The sequence below is a fragment of the Dysidea avara genome, chromosome 14 (genome assembly GCF_963678975.1).
Source record: "Dysidea avara chromosome 14, odDysAvar1.4, whole genome shotgun sequence".
In the NCBI taxonomy this organism is placed as follows: domain Eukaryota; kingdom Metazoa; phylum Porifera; class Demospongiae; order Dictyoceratida; family Dysideidae; genus Dysidea; species Dysidea avara.
Window position 1 is genome coordinate 12,709,019 of NC_089285.1, and position 20,020 is coordinate 12,729,038.

The following is a 20,020-nucleotide window of genomic DNA, read 5'->3' on the forward strand; positions in this document are numbered from 1 at the left end:
TGCCAAAGAAGCAAGGCTGTAGCTGTAGCCAGTTTTCCGCTACGCTTGACTGAATGCATCAGCGAGGCAGGCAGTAGACAATTCGCTAAAATAATATTTTTTTAAATTTCGTAGCACCTCGTCGGAAACGTTTCGGGTCGTTCTGAAGACATATTTGGGCTTGTTTATACCTGACCAATACTGTGAAATAGCCGTGAAGGATTTCTGAAGATGGTTTTGGGTAGATTTTTCTTTGTGGACCACGCCCACACCTTCATCGTCCCTACTATACAGTATTATTGTACTGTATGATATAGCTATATAGCACTTTCACTCCTCAGATCAAAGGAGCTGCCCAGGCTACATCTGGGCAGTGATTAGATAGATGTTGAGGCTGAAATTGATTGTGGGAATTGATTACTGTAATACTCACGTAATTAGGATGCATGACTTGGATTTCGCCATGAAAACCACAGCGTTTTGTTATCCTTGCCATCCTACAAGTTGAAAAACGTTGGGCTAAGGTGATGCTATAGCTTATTCACCAATCATTTCTACACGTTTGCATTTTTAGTACATTGGTACTTTGCGTGGGAGGATCAAAGTGCTGCTGCATACTGCATTCTCAGTACCAATTAGCTGCATAACTGTACAGACAGTTCTGAGGAAAATTTATGTAAGGAATGTTATGAAAACAATCCCACTCAGACAGTACAGTTGATCACATGCGTGATATTGTAAATCACTAAAACTAGCCCTACCAACATTGTTGGTAGCAACGCGTTACCTAAGTAATGCGTTACATAATATTATTACTTTTGTGGTAACTAAGTAATATAACGAAATGCGCTATAAAAACAGGTAATATAACTCAAGTTACTTTACTTACAAATGTAACGCACTACCTAAGTCACGTGATTATTGAAACGATCCGGGTAATCAAGAAAATTACTTTGAGCAAGACAACTAGGGAGTACAATGTAACACTAAAGCTTGTGTACAAAAAAATACAGCACTCAGGGGTGTCTTGAGGCAAATACTTCGTCTCATGCTGTGTAGACTTTCAACACATACCCTTGTGCTGTGTTTTCCGTACGCATGCATGGCAGTGCTTTAACTAAAACATGTGGGTTTATGGGTTAAGAAACATCCTGCTAGAACATCTTCAGCCATAGCATGGAACAGTAATAGTACTCATTGATTGGTTTGTTTACTGCCGATAATGATTTCAAATCTTCTTTGCTTTCTTTCACAGGCCAGATTGTGTTGTTAATTGAAGTGTTTCACTACATCTACAGCTTACCTCAGTGACTGTTCTATAAGAGTGTTTTGGTAGCATTCAGTGCCAACACTAGGGCCTGGCCAATAGAAAAAATTGAACATTTGTCAAATGAGTATAGATTGGAATTAAAATGGTTCATCAAAATTTGTTTGTATCCCTAAATCTCCACATTTTTGTGTACCTATTTTATTTGGTGGTCAGATACTAACAGATCATATTGCATTTTACAGTGTATCTTCTAATCCTGTCCTGTAGCTTATGAAGGATACTTGGTCTACAAGCTACTCACATATGGTGTGGTGAGAGAAGTCTTACCATATTTGGCAAGAAGAGCTCTGGAGAATCGTGGTGCCATGGAGGGTGCCCAGATAGAGCGGAAACTAATGGGAAAGGAAATCAGTCAAAGATTGTTGGGCAGGTCCAGAAGATAGTACAGACACCATGGAGCATATATGCTGGGATAGCCATCACTGCAATACATGTAAATGTATAATTTATTTATTGATAGTTTTTATACAAAAATATAACTGCGTCCAGACCTACATGGATTGATAATTTTATAACTGCATCTATACCTGCATGGATGTTACCATTGTATTTTTTTATTAAATTTGCTATTGACTTTACTACTTAGGGGATTTAACACGATACATATACAGCACACAGTGGCGCATATAGCTACTGTATCACAGTTATACTTATTATTATCATTTGGTGTACTGTGCAGAAATCAAGGTGATTATAACACACAAGTGTGATTATCTAAAAGGGTACAAAACTGATCATGTGTGGAGAGTTGACTATATAAGGAGGGATTGAGTTCCACAGTTTAATTGTCGATGGGAAGAAAGAAAATTTAAAACTGTCAATTCTAGTGTCAAGTTGGTTGACGACAAGATTATTAATTACTTTATACATCATTCTAATTTCGCTCTGATTCTTCTGGTTTCAAGGGAAGGTAAATTAAGATTAATGAACTTTGATGAGACACTTGAGAATCTATCATAGTCCTTAAAGCATAGTCTTGCTGCTGATCTCTGAACTGATTCTAGAAAATTAATGTTTGTAGCTGTGTGGGGGTCCCAAACAGGAGAGGCATATTCTATTACAGGTCTTACCATGGCTTTATAGCAGTTAAGTTTAATATTGACGGGACAGTAGTATAAGTTACGATGTAAAAAGGCATTGACTTTGGTGGCTTTACTTGCAATCTGTTTAATATGTTCATTCCAGGAAAGGTTCTGATCTATTGTTACTCCAAGATATTTGGCATGTGTAACTTCATTTATTGGTTGGTTGTCAGTATGAGGTATGATGTTCCTTTTGTTAGAGATTCTTAAAAACTCGGGTTAAATATCATCTGCCATTTGTGTGACCATTGTGTGAGGAGGTCAAGATCTCTCTGTAAAACAAGACAGTCTTCTACAAAACGGTAAAGAATAACATCGTCAGCATATAATCTGCTCTTGCTTTGTACATGTAAAGGAATGTCATTAATGAATATTAAAAACAACTAGTACAGTACCCTGTGGAACACCAGAGAGAACATCAGATGGGGAGCTTTACTTGTTATCAAGAATTACTCTTTGTGAATGGCTACAAAGGAAATTCTCAATCCATGTGAGGAGGGAGCCTCTGATACCATTGTGATATAACAACTTGTAAAAGAGTCGGGAATGGGGAACTTTATTGAATGCTTTGCAAAAGTCTAATAGTAGCACCAAGAGTTCATAATATAGTAGGGGGGCCCCCCTACTATATTATGAACTCTTGGTAGCACATCACATTCTCCTTTTTCATTCAAACACTGAGCAAAGGCATGTATTGTGGTAATAACTGAGTTGGGTTACACAGCTTCTACATTGCCAGAATCTGTGTTGTTGTTCTGTTAAAACATGGTGTAAATCTAGATGTTCAATTATACAGGAGTAAATGATATGTTCTAATATTTTGGAACAGATACAGGTTAGTGAGATTGGACAGTAGTTGCTAGGATCATCCTTTTTACCTTTTTTGTATACGTATATATATATATGGGGACAACTGAAGCAGATTTCCAAATGTCAGGTAACATTCCCTGGTTAAGTGAAGCTTGGAAAATCAAAACACAGGGAAGGAGCAATCTCATTGGCAACCTCTTTAAGGAAGTAAGATGGTAGGTTGTCAGGACCTGCAGCCTTGTAGGGTTTTAGATTATGCAATAATTGCTTGATTCTGGATGGATGTGAATTGGATGGATTACAGGAATTGGTTCCGCTTCAAGAGTGGGCATGTTAGATGGATCATCTTGAGTGTAGACTGATGCAAAGTAGTTTGCAAATGCATTAGCTTTGGATAGAGGGTCAGTATGGGTTTCTCCTCTGTATTTAATAGGACCAATACTGGTTTGGTCAAGCCGCCTGCTTTTGATGAAGGACCACAGTTTCTTAGTACAATTGTTCTCCGAGTCAATAAAACTTGATGTGTAATTATTAAAGGCCTTGCAGCACTCTCGTTGCATAAGTCTTCTGATATCATAGTAAGATGACCAATCATCTGGGAGGTTTGTCTGTCGTGCATGATTGCATGCATGTTGTTTCCTACGAGATAGCCGTTTCACATGGTTGGTGATCCAGGGTTGTTGGAATTTTGATGAAGAGGTTTTGGTTGGTATAAGCTTTAGACAATGGTTACAAATATCAAGAAACTTATCCCATAACACATTGACAGATTTGATTCATTATTTTATACTCACAACAATCGGCACAGTGCCGTTCCTCCTTGTTAGAGTGATACAAAAATACAAAAACAACAACAACTAACTAAGCATACAAGAATATACAAAGCAAGACAATAGCATACATTACACCACCCACACATACAAGTACATAAATAACATAGTTGACAAAAAATGGTTTTTCGCACAGCCATGAAAATCTCTAAATGAATGAAGTTCCGTAATATCAGATGGCAAGGAATTGACAGGGGTTGAGGCTGAGCCTAGTAGTTGGACATGAAATCTTGACAGAGTGATTGAATATTTTCTCGGATAAAGTTGAAGTCTGCCTTTGACCACATGTAGATTAGCCTCTTGGAGGTGTCTTGAAGGTCGATGCTTGGTAAGTAAGAACAGCTTCCCCCCAATAGTTTCACATGCCTGACTGCATAGTAGCAGGTTGATTAGTGATAAAGATGTCTAAGATATTCAGTGTAGTATTACCTCTGGTAGTGGAGTTTACCGTCTGTGTTAGACCATTGCTGTTAAGAAAATCAAGAAAATACTAAGGGGTAAGCATGACCCCCAATAAAATTGTCTCACCAGTTGATATCAGGGAGGTTGATGCCACCTGCTATCCATAGAGTAGCATTTGGGTGGTTTCTCTCTTTAAGGTGTATGCATTTGATCACGAATTTGATTAATTCGAGAAGGTCAAGCTTGCTCCTACTATTAGCGCCACAGTTAGGAGACAGTAATCAAGTGCAGTCAGCAACAATGAAGTGACTGCTCAATTAGAACAGTTTTTATGGGTTACTAGGGATGCCACGACATAGAAGTTTTTATGTCACAGAACCACACCCCTAAACCACAGTATAATCAACGCGTGAACTAGCTGCGCGTCCTGTGTGAAAACTGGAGCTCCGCTGATGATTATACACCTAGTAATAATTGCCTGGCTCTGTTCTCTTCACACCGTTCTGACTGGAGGTGATACAGCGAAGAGAGCAAACATCGTTGATAATGAAAACGGGCGTATCGTGCTAGATACAGCCGGTAAGTTAAGTATATTACCACTGTTCTTTTGATATGCAACACACACGTACACCGAAAGGTGTGAAGTACTTAAGTGTTAATCACCACAGTACCTGTCATATCGTGAACAGATGGGACATTCCATTGTGACATCAAAAAGTTATCCATACAGTATATTAGAGATCATGAAGGGTTTGTCCTGTCTTGCCCAATGAAACAGCCTCAGCACAATCATCATTTTTGAAGTGTCACTGAGAAATCAGGCGTTCAAGCAAATAGTTTCATAATGCTTTACGGATTGTCGGTTGATTTTGATTGAGTAATACGTTGGTGGTAAGAAGACAGTTGAGTACTTCAGAGATGATGGCTACCTAAATTAGGGACCTCCCCCTCTCCCAACTTCCTATGCTTACATTATAACCATTCCAATTTAAGTAATTTACAGATGATGTTCCCTTTCAGTAAAATGTTAATATGGTAGTACTGTAAAGTAGGGATCCCAGAAACAATGCATGGTGCGACCAAAAAAGGGGGGGCAGTTATAAAAATTCAGGCTAAAAATAGCACAAAAACAAAGTTACATATAATGTGCTATGTATCTTACCTCTTTTAGTTTACTAGAGATTTGACCAAAGTACCTCAAGGTTCAATATTGAGATAGCATAAGCGATCGATTGTCAACTACTATTCAATTATACTCCACGAAGCCAATCCACGGCAAAGCTTATTAGTTTAACATCACTGCAAGTGTAAGTAGAATCTGCGCCTATACTTAACTAACCTTTAATACATGGCAAAAAGTAGTCAAGACGGTTTTGGTTTCATTCCCTCTGTATCAAAAGTCGACCACGCGTATTTTAACTCGACCGTAATAGATTATTCAATATCTTTAAGTCGACCACCCTCAGTTTTTCCCTTTGCCATAGTAACTGCATTTACAGAGTAGATTAGTAATGGATACTATCGCGAGTATCGGACTCCACAATTCTCAAGATCAATATCCATATATGGTATTGGACATTACTGGCTACAATGTCATTGTTTATGCATCCAGAGCGTGATTTCAGGTTCGTTCCGTAATGTTGTAGCGTCTCGATCGCCACTTTCCTTATTTGGATATGATAGAGTTCTCACGTATTCCTTGGGGCCTGTTTTACTTCTTGGAATTCTTTCTAGAGCTCTTGTCACCAACTATCCTTACCGTAGTGAATATTCAGGCAGTTTCTCATAATTTCAGTATTCGACTTTAAATACACCTGTGGTCGACATAAGATACCGGTTGACGTTCGATCGCTTACGCTAGTCATTTTCAAATTTTTTCCATTTTGTGGTCCACTTTATGATTAAAAGTTATCTTTCACAATTTTCTTTTTTCTGTAAAACAAAATTGCCTTAATTCAAATACAACAGTGTACTCTAAGAATTGGCTTGTGCGTAACTACTGCATACGTACATAGTTCACTAGTTCTTGTTTTAAATTTTGTCACTTCAGCTTACCGGCTGTTTCCTTAAGTTACTTCCAGGTTATAGCCATTTCTCTCAAATTGCTTCCAGATTCAGTTTTTGTCATAGCTGAGTTTCAAAATTTTCCCTGGGGGAGTATGACCCCCCTTATAGTTAGTTAAAATCATTTGAGTCTTGCACTATGCCACACAAGCCCTCTTCTTACTTCAACTGTTTGGATAATCACGACAATGCAAAGCTCAAAATACATACTTTGTATACAACAGCAAATTTTGTTTAGTTTGGACCATGTACTAACAACTCACCCGTTAGGGCTAGTAGCCATGCACTGTGGTGCCTCCTCATAATGGTGCCCCCTCACATTTTACAGCCACCATTTTATGAGGTTCAGTCATCATCATCAACCATATTGAGGTGTTAATTTCTGTATTTACACTTTCCTTCCAGGGACATCATGAATATTAATTACTTACTGTAAGAGGAAGTAGATCGCTATGCTTATTATGATCAGTTAGGTTAGCTAGAAAAAACAAGGTATGGCAATCATGCCCCCTTATTGATTAATCACATATTTACCTCTACCAGAGGCTCACTAATTCAGATTGAGCTGTAATAAAGAAGTTGCCCTAGAACAACATTTAATTGAACATTCATGCATGCATAGATGAAACAGAAGTTGCAGTTACAGGTATCTGTGTTTTGCGTGACGTAATATATTTCAACTCATTGTACTATGCATGGTATTTGGTGGGTTCCAGAATCATTGCTGTAAGCAGAAAATACAGTGCCATGTTGTTGTATCAACAGTTGGAGTGCATAGCAGAAGGAATTACGAGTTACCATGCAAATTTGTTGCTTTATCTGGTCAACGCATGTACCAAAAGGAAACCAAAACATACAGTGAATTGTTGTCTTAAAAAGTGTAATTACAACTGGATTAACACATAAAACTTCTAGAGCTTGTAATAGCCTGAAAAATGGCCTAACTTAAGCTTCACTAGTTGTCTAGGGGTGTTCCAATGCTGCTGTACACTTAGTTATGGGTGATGCGGCCCGATGCAACTCCAGTTTCAACTCTGAGTGACAATATTGAAATACTGGCTATTTTTATACTTATATAATGTAATACTTTTGAGAAATTTCTGCTGGATGTGCTGTACGTAGCAGTCTGCCACACTTGGAAGTAGAGAAGGCGAAACATGGATAACTTCAAAGGGATTTGCCACCCAGTGGCACCCACTGTATAAAATTATAACATGTGCAGTTTCCGTTTCCAATCCCGGTAAGCGTTATTATATCTATAATCTATGCTATAAAATTGAAGGAATCCAAGTAATAAAAAGTAGTGAAATGAATAATTTTGCAACACAGTTATATGGGTACTTGAGTTGACTTGATCCCAAAATAAAGTTTTGCCTCATGCTTTATTAGCTTCTTGGCCACATTATTTACCATATAGCTCGTGGGAATGTAATTGCAAAATAGTGAAAATACGGTCATTTTAAGTTGGGGTTGTGCAGTTCCAGTCAAAACAATATTATAGTGGTGCAGCCAGCCAGGAAAACGAGCAATCTTTAAAAGTAATAATCCTCACCTCATAAAATTATTATTTTCTTCAATATTTGTATTACAATATTTCTACTGTTTTCTTTGAGTCACAGCACATAAACTGTAGCTCATGTATGCTTTATCTGAAATTTAGCGAGGGTGATAAGAGCAGACTATTCCAATTTTTGTACACAGAGTGGCTAAGATGCAGAGTATTTTTACCCTTAGTCTATGGGAAGCACAATCCCCAAGATTGAATAGGTAAAATGCTTGTAGATAACTATAGCTCTGAGAACGAAACCTAGACTGCATGTTGCGGGGATCAAGTCACCACTGGGTCTGGGATTTTTTTCTGCAGTCTTCAACGTTTCAATTACATGTTTCAGACTCCCTGTGTTCACAGACTTTAGCCTTCTCACAGGTCCCTAGTGGGATAGCATTTAATACATCTGGTTGATAATTCACTGCTCATGGTACAACATTTTTTGCACCTTTTCATGTGTAAAGAAGTCTCACGAAATTTCACTCTCGCTTATGTAGACTTTTAATACATATAAGAAATTAACAGAGATAAATCATTGGCTTAGTGGTTATGAGGCTGGTTGTAACCCTAAGTGTTATGTGTGGAAGCCTATGATAGAGAATTCTACATGACTGTTCTATTGGAGCTCTTTAGTTTTCATACATATTCATATTTTAATTCTGATTAGGAAAGTTTGCACTTTGATAGTTTAGTAAGGTCTACAAGACAATTCCACTAGACTTTGCGAGTGGTTTATCAGACATGACATATCACTCAAATTTGTTATTTAAAATTGCACATAATTTACATGTGTCTTAGCCATTCTGTACAAAACTTGGAGTAATCTGCTCTTATTACCCTCCCTTTAAATTTAGATAAAGCATGTATGTGCTACAGTATAGTGATTTTGTGTATTGTGAAAAGAAAAACAAAGACTGACGCCACTTTTACACTTCAACTGAGTTATGGATGCACAAAATTAGTTTCTCTCTCTCTCTCTCTTCCAACACAGCAGGTTCCCACCAAGTTGGCAAATGTGCTAGGGTCAGGGTTGAAACTGGGTCAGGGTTGAAACTGGGTCAGGTCAACCAGGAACAGTTTGTGTCGGGTAACCTGCTTTATTGAATATCTACACGACAACAGCCAAGCTGTGAAAAAGGGTGCAGCCTACAAAAACCTGGTTGAAAAAGCTGTGAATCATCAAAGGTGGCTGTGTAGATTTCATTTCTTTTTGTATATGCTGGTTTTGGGGTTTGTTTTCACCCACAAGACATAATGATTATTACTGAAGGCAGAAGTTATCAAAAAATGTGCACTCTATTTTTAACAATTAGTCAAATAAAAACATGCAATACAATAAGAACTTCTAATATAATGTACATACAATGTTCTATAATTTTCCTATGAAATAAAAATTAAGCTAGAATTTTCATTTATAAAGTAGAAACTAAGCGAGGTGAACAACTGTGATAGCAGTAACTCAGTAGTTAAGGATTAGAGTGTTCAGTATGGAGGTGACTGGTTCAAACTGTGGTCATGCTCACTTTTACTTTGTGGTGACTGTTTTATTAGAGTAACATGAACCCATATTTTACAATTGTTTGGTTTTTGCTTTGTAACTCTGTAATTCTCACTCCTTTGTTTTTCAAACCATCAAAAGGCACTGCTGCAATGGCTAGCCTATGTACACACCAAATTTCAAGGTATTCCCTTAAGCAGTTTTCCCCTATAGCCGTGATAAAAGTTCAATCTTGTAAATATATCTAGATTATTGCAAACTTGGTCACAAATTCATCTAATATGCTCTTTATTTCAAGGTAATTGAAGTACTGCGTATTTGTGTTTATAGCAATTATTGCAAAGTGTATGAAAAGAATAATCTAGGCCCCCCTAGACCCTTTAAGGAGAAAAAAACAAAGAAAGGTATGTTTCGGAGAAAGGACCATGGAACATGAAAATCGTGTTTTCTTTCTTCCTGTCAATATACTCACGGTGTGGTACACTGGCTATCTTTGCCACACGACACACTACTGTGTGTCTTGATCTGCTGGATTGGATCACATGTGAAATGAATCAATAGACTTGATGATGTGGAGTTAATAGCCTAGTACACCAGTTCCCAGCATTGTTTAGGGTCCATGCCTACTTATTGTTCCTGTCTGCAGATGGAGGCACACCCAGTTTGTCTGTAGGCATATGTAGAGCCACATCCACTTATTGGGAATATACTACCTGTAGGCATACATGGAGCCACACCCATTTATCAGTAAGGTGTGTTGGGATACACAGAGCCATACCAAAGTGTTTGTTGCTGTCACGCATAGTTGTAGCCACACCCATTTATAAGAAATGTGTGTTGTTGACAGTAGCGACCTGGTTTCAACACCGCAGTAGTTACAATATTTAAAGCTCAGGGCAGTTGGTGATCTTCTGTATGTACATACATGATGGTGAAATATGGCCATACCTAACATTGAAATTTCAAAATAGCTTTTCTTTAGAGGCATACACAGATTTTTGAATGTGGGTTTCGATTAGGCTAGCTGGTAATTCATTAATCTTGTTGTGGTGGAGGAAGTAGTTGATGTGAGGGGGGCTGACCAGAGTATAGAATCTCTGGCAGCAGGGGGTCTGAGGGCTGTGTCCCCCCCAGAAGCTGTAGCCATTTTAGCTTTCACAATGTCTCAAAGTTCACCAGAATTAATTTATAGCAATTTTATAGGTACAATTTGTAGCATTGTAACTAAAACATCAACCTCTAGTCAAAGGTATTAAAATAGCCCTTTAGCAGTCTCTTTTGGCAAAGCTTTTAGCTGCATAATAGCATTTATAAGCAGTACAAAAACAGCCTTTAGCCACCTGGAAACACTTGGTACAGTGGTAAGATACCAACTCTCAAAGTAAGAGGTACCTGGTTCAACTCCAGCTGTAGGCAACTTTTTCGTTTAAAAAATATTTTTTACTACTCTTAGAAACACGTTTTATGATAGGCCTTGACTGCTCTATTAGGGTGTTTAAGCATTCTTTTAGAGTATATCGATCTTTATCACGGTTTTCAGCCCCACTCCAAGAAGGATAGTTTTGGCGTGATATCATTCTGAGAGGGGGCTTAGCCCCCCCTCAGCAGACCGAGGGGGGAGCTTCAGTCCTCCCCTTCCACCGCTTATGGTTGCAAATGAATGACTGGTTATTAGAGTATTTGAATATTGGGATTGCCTTATTTGGGTATTTTTCATTAGAACATTGACTCAGGAATTACAGTAACTAAATATAGTTATTATAGTGAGAAGTATTACTGACCAGCAAACTATAGGATGACATTTAAAGTATAGCTGGGTCTTACTGGAAAATGCATCTATCTGCTACCAAATAATAACACCTTTGAGATACTAAGTGTTTGTTATTTACTTTTGATTATAAAATGTAGCTTATTTTTTATCTTTTGTAGCGGCACTATCTCATCCAATGTTATTCTTCGACTATGGTGACATAGCAGGGCTAAGGAGGAAAGCTGAAACAACTCATAAACACATTGCTGAGAAAGTAAAGTCTATGGCAAATCATGTGATAAAACACCCATCCTGGTATTTACCTCCACCATATGAACAGTTCATATCAAGCTGGAATGAGAAATATGGCAATAACTTATGTGCTTTGTCCTTTTACTGTTTACTTTATCCAACTGACACAGAGATGTTGGAATTAGTACATAACTACATAGATATTCTTGTGGAGTATCCTACGTGGATGGTAAAGGGAATGGAAAGAGACGAAATGCCCATATCACACACCTTAGTAGGAGTGGCCACTGCATTTGATTTTTTATACCCAACCTTTACTTCTAAGCAACGAGCAAAGGTTTATAACAGGATAAGGTTGACTACTAATAGAATGTACGAACGATTTAAACATGTATCTTGGGGTTCCTTCCACCTTCAGAACCATGTGCTGAACAACTGTGTGGCATTATTAATTGGAGCATTGACAGTGCTACCACATTATCCACAAAATGCTCGTTTGTGGTCCAACATGGTTATCAGTCACCTCAATAGAACAACTTATTTACTAGACATGATAGTGGATGGATCACTAGATGAAGGTGTAACATACTCCACATATACAACTCGGTCACTAACCATGTTTGCTTACCTGGCTCACAGACACTTTGGTTTAAACTACTATCAGAATCAATGGTGGGAACGACATTTTTGGTACTTGTATTACACCCTGTTACCAGGGTATAAGGAACCTTTAGCTATTGCTGATGCTAATGCAATCTGGATGTATGGACCAGAAAGCCAACTAGTATTTTTAGACACCTACGTTTTGAAGAATGGCAATGGAAATTGGCTGGCTTCTATAATCAGTGAGCACCGAGAAGCCAAAGGATTCTTGTTTCATTCTTCAGCTCAGAAATTTGCTGCATATCACACAGAATTTATCTGGTATAACAACAGCATTTCAGAGAGAGCTCCTGATAATACATCTGATCTGTACCTTTTCTCAGACTGGGGAGTTGTGACGTATGGTGGTGGCAAACCTGCCGGGAACACATTTCTATCATTCAAGTCAGCTAAAATGCATGGGATGGCCATAAACAATGCTGTGCGGTACAGTCAAGTGCCTCAATACATTGAAGGGTGGTCATCATTTAATGCAGGCCATGAGCATCCTGATCAAAATTCCTTTACGTTTTGGCCGAGAGGTTATCCATTTATAACTGAATCATATTATAGTGCGAAGTTTTCATTTTTAAATTCTGTGCTTATGTTTGGACCATCAAATCTTCCAAGCAAAAGTCTTTGTTTTCCTCCATATGAAGGTCAAATTGGCGAGTGCTATAAATGGTTTAATTATCTCTCCAATAACTCTGCAATAATGTCTAGTGAAGTCATTGCTTCTTTTGAGAAGGATGGTTATGTGTTTATTAGTGGAGAAGCAGCACTAGCTTATCGAAGAGAACTGAAACTGAAGAGTGTCTACCGAAGCCTGTTGCTACTAACACCTGATGTACTTTTGATTGTAGACCATATTGAAATGCACGCAAACCACTTCCTTAAAAATATCAGTGCTTTTTTCCAGTTGAAGTTTGGCAACTTGGAAGTAGATGACATAGAGTCGGAAGCAAGACTGCTGTACAATGATCAAGATATGTATATAACTTGGAAAAGTATCAGTGGAGGTCATGGAGTTGCCAGCAAACATATAGTAAACCTTGCACAGCAGAGTTTTCCTCGGGCACAATATCTTAATGTCACATTCCCTGTTGATGCATCCACTACAAGGATGGCCTTTGTTCTTCATAATTCTAATCCCTTGGTAGGTGAATTGAAAATTCATGATAATGTTGAAGATGGTGTTAAGCTTAGTGTATTTGTTGATGAGAAATTGTACTTTATTTCTATTGCCACTAGCCACAGTGAACCAACCAAGAGAAAAAAGCAGTTAGGACATTTAGGATATGCTACGCTCAATGTTGATGATAAATTTGTTCAGTTTGGCATTGATACACACAATGGTAGTAGTTGGATTACACATAAGTACAAGGAACAGAATTTTTCTGATCCCGATCTAATTGGAATGCTCCTAATTATGAACGTGATGTTACTTCTTGGATTAATAGCACTACAGTATTTCACTGTATCCCTTATTCGTGTAACTGGAAAAATCAAATGGCTCAATAAAGTTTTAATTTATTTAAAAGTATTCCTATTTCTGTGTAACTTATTTTATTTGTGCCTGTTTGCAAGAAATTATTTTATCCTACCTGATGGCCAACACAAAGAACCCAGAGCTCTGCCAATTGTGTTCATTTCATCACTGCCTTTTGGAGGTGCCCAGATATATGGGGCGATACTAAATAAGAGTTCTGACATTACAGACAACACCAGTGAAACAAATTACGATACACTACAATATATTCATCCTTGTGCTGGCAGAGATTGGTCAAAGTTTATTAAACAACTTTACTACGATAATGAATTGTCATACGTGCCCATGATAATTTCAAGTGATTCTGTTTGGAATTATAATATGGTCAAGGAAACCTCAGTCAAGCTGATTTATGTTGTGACTGATCCTAAATCCTGGATTGCCGAGGTAATCTCTCAACATAAACAATACAACTTAGTTGCTGATTTAATTGATGCATTTAGTAATGTACAGTGTGATGTGAAGTGGAGGAATTTGGCTGAGCTTCAAGAACATTTGCTTAATTTACAAGTAACTAACTTGACATTCGTGGTGGATTTACTGGCTGAGCTGTGGGTTGCTGAAGTGTGGCAAGCACTTCATGAGTTAGCAAGCCTCAATATCGATTATATCATGGTAATGACTGAAGATTTGTTATCAAGGCCTACAGAAACCACTGAGTTGTTGTTTGCACACATTGGACTACCTCTTACTATTGAAGCCAGAAATTATGCACTACAATTGTCTAGAAGTCGTAATGTTATGTCTTCCTTTAATCTGTTGCTGTCTTTGAAGGAGAAGGTTTGGAGGAAATTCTTAACAGCAGAGCAAGTTGGCATCATTGAAAGCAGAACAAATTTTATCATGAAACAATTAAAATTTAATAACTGAGAGATTGGCTTTGGAGTATGTTTTAAATTTATGATATAACACTATTGAGAAGTCGTATGATTTTTTCCATAATTACATACATAGCTAGCTAGTCTAAAGCTTGTAGCTAGCTATGCAACGTTTTATATAGCTAACTAGTGTAGTTTTCCACTCAGGTTATAGTTGACCTGCATGCATGTTTGAGATAGCTATATTTGCTATGGTTTTGATCACGGTTGTGCAACCACATATTAGCGCGCTAGTAAAATAATTAATAAACATTAGCAGTTGTGGCCGCGCTCTGTCTGGTCTCACTGCCTCCATGAGTTTGAGACTTCTTCTCGGTGTCTATTTGGTTTTAACAGTGATATGGCACGATAGTATTGGTGAGTTGGTTACTTGCATTTGGTATTCGTAGCGATCGCTCTGTGCGATCAGGTGTGAATTTATGCAGCATGTAGATTACATGCTGTTGGTTTTTATACGAAGTGTATAAAAAATTGTACTGACGTGCTTATCCCACAGTCAACTAATATATTATAGCGTTGTGTTCTAAGCCTTAGCATGGATTTTGGTGGCATGGAAAGGTATTAATGTGGTGATAAAAGTCGCATGTGTAGGGAATCCGTGTAATACAATACTCCGCAATTTGGTAAGGGTTCTGGTGTATATTACTAAATGTGTTTCCTTGTGTATGGGGTTTGATGGTAAACACACAAGCAGACCTGACTTGGTGTTGGTTTCCATGCCAATAATTCCATCTGTTTGTCCAAACTAACTACCCCCACAACATCTTTACATGTTGGCTGCTAGAGCTCAGAAGGAAGATCGGTCACTACTGGACATTTTGTCCATGAAAATCCAATGAAAAAAAAATGTTCAACCTGTGAAAAGTGAAGTTTTCATTGGGTCGTTCCAATGAAATTTTATTTTCATAGCATTTTTTAATTGGGCAAATTAATGAAAACCAATGAAAAGTCCATGAAAAGCATTTCACAGAGTTTTCAGTGGTAGCTATTATTCATTAGGTTTTCATTGGTTTTTCATTAATTTGCCCAAGTAAAAATACTATGAAAATAAAATTTCATTAGGGCCACCCATTGAAAACTACTTTTCACAGGTTGAACATGTTTTTCATTGGATTTTCATGAGCATTATGTCCAGTAGTGGGTATAACTGTTTACAATATGACCTGGCTTATCTGTTAGTCTCATTTCCATTGAGATTGGTTGTTTAGGCCATTTTATGCCAGACACAATTCACTGACAATTGCCCAAGTGGTCAATGCTTGTGAAGTGTCAAAGAAGACTATAAGATTCCTATTTGTGGTCGCATGTTGTCCGAGGACTCACATGCTTACATTTTTTTGTACTGTACATATTTTCATCATTCATGATGGTTTTTCTCTTCCTGTTTGAGCAGGCTGCTCTCATTGCTGTCTCCTGCTCATACAGGATTTTTTTTAAATTCTAGAGCCTCCCTGGACTGGGATTGCCTAAACTGAACTCTTCTGCATGCCATAATTATTATTGTATTGTAATTTAATAGTGTAAGTCTTGCCAGGGCTCCTGTACTGTCCACCTCAGTACATGATACCCATGAGTCTAGACCTGTGTTTGTGCAAAGGGTAGAAACACTTGTGATTGGCTAATCAAAGAAACAAGGTGCTTTCTTGCAGTGAAGGACATCTCTGTAGAAGACATGACCAAACACCTTTGAAACATAACTTGGCAACACAGATAATTTTTTTTACTAAGCTTTTGCGGCTGAAGATCAAGAGATCTTGATGCATTGTAAAGCAATAAATCAAGCTCTATTATAGGTGAAATCCATTTGACCATCAAAATTATTATTTTTGATCGTGGTCACAAGTGTTAAACTGTAAATGTGCATGTAAGTAGTGTATTGGTGCTGTAGTATCTGGAAGTGATATGTTTGCTTTGTGTTCCAGGCACTGTCCTACCACCAGAGATAGCTCAGATAAAGATAAAGGATCCTACTAGAGGCCACACATTTCCCAGACTGTTTTTCAACTATGAAGACATTGAATCACTTAGGAAGAAGGCAGACACATCACATGTGAGAATTACTGCCCAAATTAAAGCAGCTGCCAAAGAGATTTTGAAGAAACCCGAACACTATCTACCTCCAAGTGACGAGAGTAGATTCCATGCTTCCTGGAATGAAAGAATTGGTAACAATTTGTGCTTATTTGCCCTCTACTGTTTACTGTACCCTGATGACAAAGTGGCACTGACACTAGTCCATGATTATATGGACAGACTTGCCAAATATCCATCCTGGGAAGTACGAGGTGGTGAACGTGATGAGATGCCAATGTCCCATAGTATAGTCGGTCTATCAACTGCCTATGATTTTCTATATCATACCCTGACAGTGGAGCAACGTAAGCTTTACTTTGAGAGAATTAGGAAGGCCACAGCCAGACACTTTGAACGGTTCAAGGCGGCCTCATGGGGAAAATTCCATCTACAGAATCATGTCCTTAATAACTGCGTTGGCTTGTTAACTGGAGCACTAATTGTGAATGCTTTAGATAAAAGAGCAGAACTGTGGATCAAACTTGTCACAGCTCACTTAAACCGTTCAACTACATTAATCAGTTCAATCATTGATGGATCTTTGGATGAGGGTGTGCCCTACTCAACCTACACATCAAGATCTCTAACTATGTTTGCATTCTTTGCCAACAGGCACATGAATTTGAACTACTACGATAACTACTGGTTTCGTCAGTACTTTTGGTATCTCTATGGAACTGTTCTACCTGGATACAAGGAGACGGTGGGAATTGGTGATGCATCTAAGACATGGTTTTATGGGCCAGAAAGCCAATTGGTGTTTCTGGACACCTTCATTCTGAAGAATGGCTATGCTAACTGGCTTGCATTTAAAATTAAGGAGAATCATGAGAGAACTGGCGCCCTAAAATCATCTGGCTCACAGGCGTGGACCACCATACATACAGAGTTCATTTGGTACAATGAGCAGATACCAGAGAGAGCACCTGGAGAAGATGGCATTACAAAATTGAGAATATTTTCTGATTGGGGTGTGGTGACGTATGGAGCAAGTGCACCACCGGGAAGTACATTTCTGTCATTCAAGTCAAGCTATTTGCATGGCAGGGCCATTAACAATGCAGTAACTTACAATCTACAACCACATTTGATACAGGGCTGGAGTTCACTGAATCCAGGCCATGAACATCCGGACCAGAACTCATTCACTTTCTGGCCAAGAGGACAACCATTCATAACCGAAGGATATTATGGTGCAAAGTTTTCATTTACCAACAATGTTCTAATGTTTGCTCCCTCAAAGAAAGAGAAACTATGTGGTCCTCCTTATGAAGGAGAAATCGGTGAGTGTTATAAATGGTTAACGTGGATGTCAGCAGAAGCAGCTGGCTTATCTGCCGATATCATTGCTGCTTATGAAGACAATGGATATGTTTTCATCAGTGGAGAAGCTGTCAGTGCATACTCTCCGCTGCTGCGGCTCAGGAGTGTATACAGAAATGTATTCCTAGTTACCCCTGATGTTCTACTTGTTGTGGATAATATAGAGAAACACAAAGACAGTGAAGTAGACCGCTTTGCTGCCTTTTTTCAGACCACAGCAGGCAAATTACGAGTGGAGTCAAGGGAAGGACAAACTCACCCAGTTGCTATTTTAGATTACAATGATAAGGAGTTTACAGCAGTTTGGGATGTTAGCAATGACAGACCAACGGATGTCATGTTTAAAGCTATCAACTTTCCAAAGGCTAATGATTTCCAGTACTCTTCATCACAGTTTCTAAACATCAGTGGCTACTTGAAAGAGCCATTGACCAGGATTGCGTACTTGTTCTATGGTCCTGGTCCCTCTGTGTCACTGCCCAAATTTGTCCAACTGAATGATACGGGCTACGTAGTCAGTGTGACTGTTGACTCTACAAACTATGAACTCCGTGTTGTGTCACAGTTTGACAACCCTGCTAAACGCCTCAACTTTCTTGGACATACTGGCTTTGCCACAGTTAACACTGATCAAGGAGAAACAATCAACTTCGGTAAAGACACCAACCAACCTCCTCCTGTTTTATTGGATATTGAAGAACTTGCATCTGACATGTCATCCACAAGTGAAAACAATGAATGCAGCCAGAAATCTGTTGTGTATTTATCACTGTTAGCTAGTGTAGTGGCTCTTGTGTGTGTCGTATTGTGCTGCCACCGGAGGATACATTATTATTGGACTACAGTGACAGTCTTAGTTGTGCTGTTGTTGATTAGTATCGGCAGACTGGAGCTGATAATGGCTAGTTGTAATGCTAACACTGTAGTGGTACAGGTTGTCCACCGTCATTCCAGCACCATCGATCCGGGATCTAAACTTCCTTCTGTGTTCATCTCCTCTCTGAAACAAGCTGGAGCAGAAATGGTTGGCTCTCTGTTTAACAAAACAACCGACTTTTTGTATCTTTCCATTCCTAATGATGTTGCTATCAAACAGTTTTCAGATCCTAATCCCCACATTATTGATCCGTGCATATGGGGAATTAATGATGCATACGACAATGTGTATGCTGATTGGTATAGAAGACTTTACTGGGAACCATACCAAGCAGTGGAAGCATTTAATGATGTCACCGAAAGTGTAATAAGTACTAATGCATTAAAGTATATGTCTAGGAAAGCTAAGGATTATCCTGAAGCACGGCTGGCATTGGTATCTACGAATGGATTTTGGAACTTGAAGTTGTCTTGGATGCAAGAAGCATTTGGTACTTCTTCTAGAATAATTTACACAGTTAGAGATCCACGCTCGTGGATAGCACATATGATAAGTAGCAAACAATATACAGATATTTTTAATGCTCTAAAAATAGTATTTTCTGGGAATCCTTGTGCTGTCCAGGGCACTTTTCACCCAGCGTACTTACAACTTAAGGAATTAGTGATTCGAGAAGACTTTGACAACCCAGTGAAAGTGTTGGCCCATCTTTGGCATGCAGACACTTCAGCCACTCTTGAGGTGCTGGCAGGCACTAATGACTACCTCATTGTGAAATTGGAAGATTTAGTGATGTATCCAGAGAACACAGCTGAAATGATTTTTGGCTTTGTTGGGATGCCATTTTCTACGGCAGCAAGACATTATGTCCTACAAATGACTCGAAGCAATGACTTTAAATTACCGTTCAATGAACAGCTTAGACCAACTAATCTCGACTTCTGGCAAAGTGTATTAACAAGTGACGACATTGAAGCTATTGAGTCCATCACCTTACCAGTCATGAGCAAACTAGGTTACAATGCAATGAGCAGGCCAAGTAATTCACTGTAACTTTTGTACTCTTGTATACATGCTAGAACATAAATGTATATATTTTCACATTACCACAGTATACGACTAAGTCCAAGAT

The 20,020-nt window shown here is 38.5% G+C and overlaps 3 protein-coding genes across 3 annotated transcripts in view; all 3 read left to right on the plus strand.

Annotated features, from left to right (window-relative positions):
* Positions 1–1,887, plus strand: part of LOC136243885 (hydroxyproline dehydrogenase-like) — a 10,984-nt gene extending 9,097 nt beyond the window's left edge. The window contains exon 14 of the mRNA XM_066035442.1: positions 1,517–1,887. Coding sequence (XP_065891514.1) covers positions 1,517–1,692 — 176 coding nt within the window. The 3' untranslated portion in view covers positions 1,693–1,887. The remainder of the gene's footprint in view (positions 1–1,516) is intronic.
* Positions 1,888–4,800: 2,913 nt separating this feature from the next.
* LOC136244544 (dermatan-sulfate epimerase-like protein) lies at positions 4,801–14,664 on the plus strand. Its single transcript, XM_066036122.1, has 2 exons — positions 4,801–5,012; positions 11,474–14,664. The coding sequence occupies exons 1-2, from the start codon at positions 4,886–4,888 to the stop codon at positions 14,605–14,607; spliced, it is 3,261 nt and encodes a 1,086-aa protein (XP_065892194.1). The 5' UTR covers positions 4,801–4,885; the 3' UTR covers positions 14,608–14,664.
* A 186-nt stretch (positions 14,665–14,850) lies between these two features.
* Positions 14,851–20,011, plus strand: LOC136243911 (dermatan-sulfate epimerase-like protein). The gene is made up of 2 exons (XM_066035456.1): positions 14,851–14,972; positions 16,538–20,011. The coding sequence occupies exons 1-2, from the start codon at positions 14,909–14,911 to the stop codon at positions 19,939–19,941; spliced, it is 3,468 nt and encodes a 1,155-aa protein (XP_065891528.1). The 5' UTR covers positions 14,851–14,908; the 3' UTR covers positions 19,942–20,011.
* Positions 20,012–20,020: the final 9 nt, after the last annotated feature.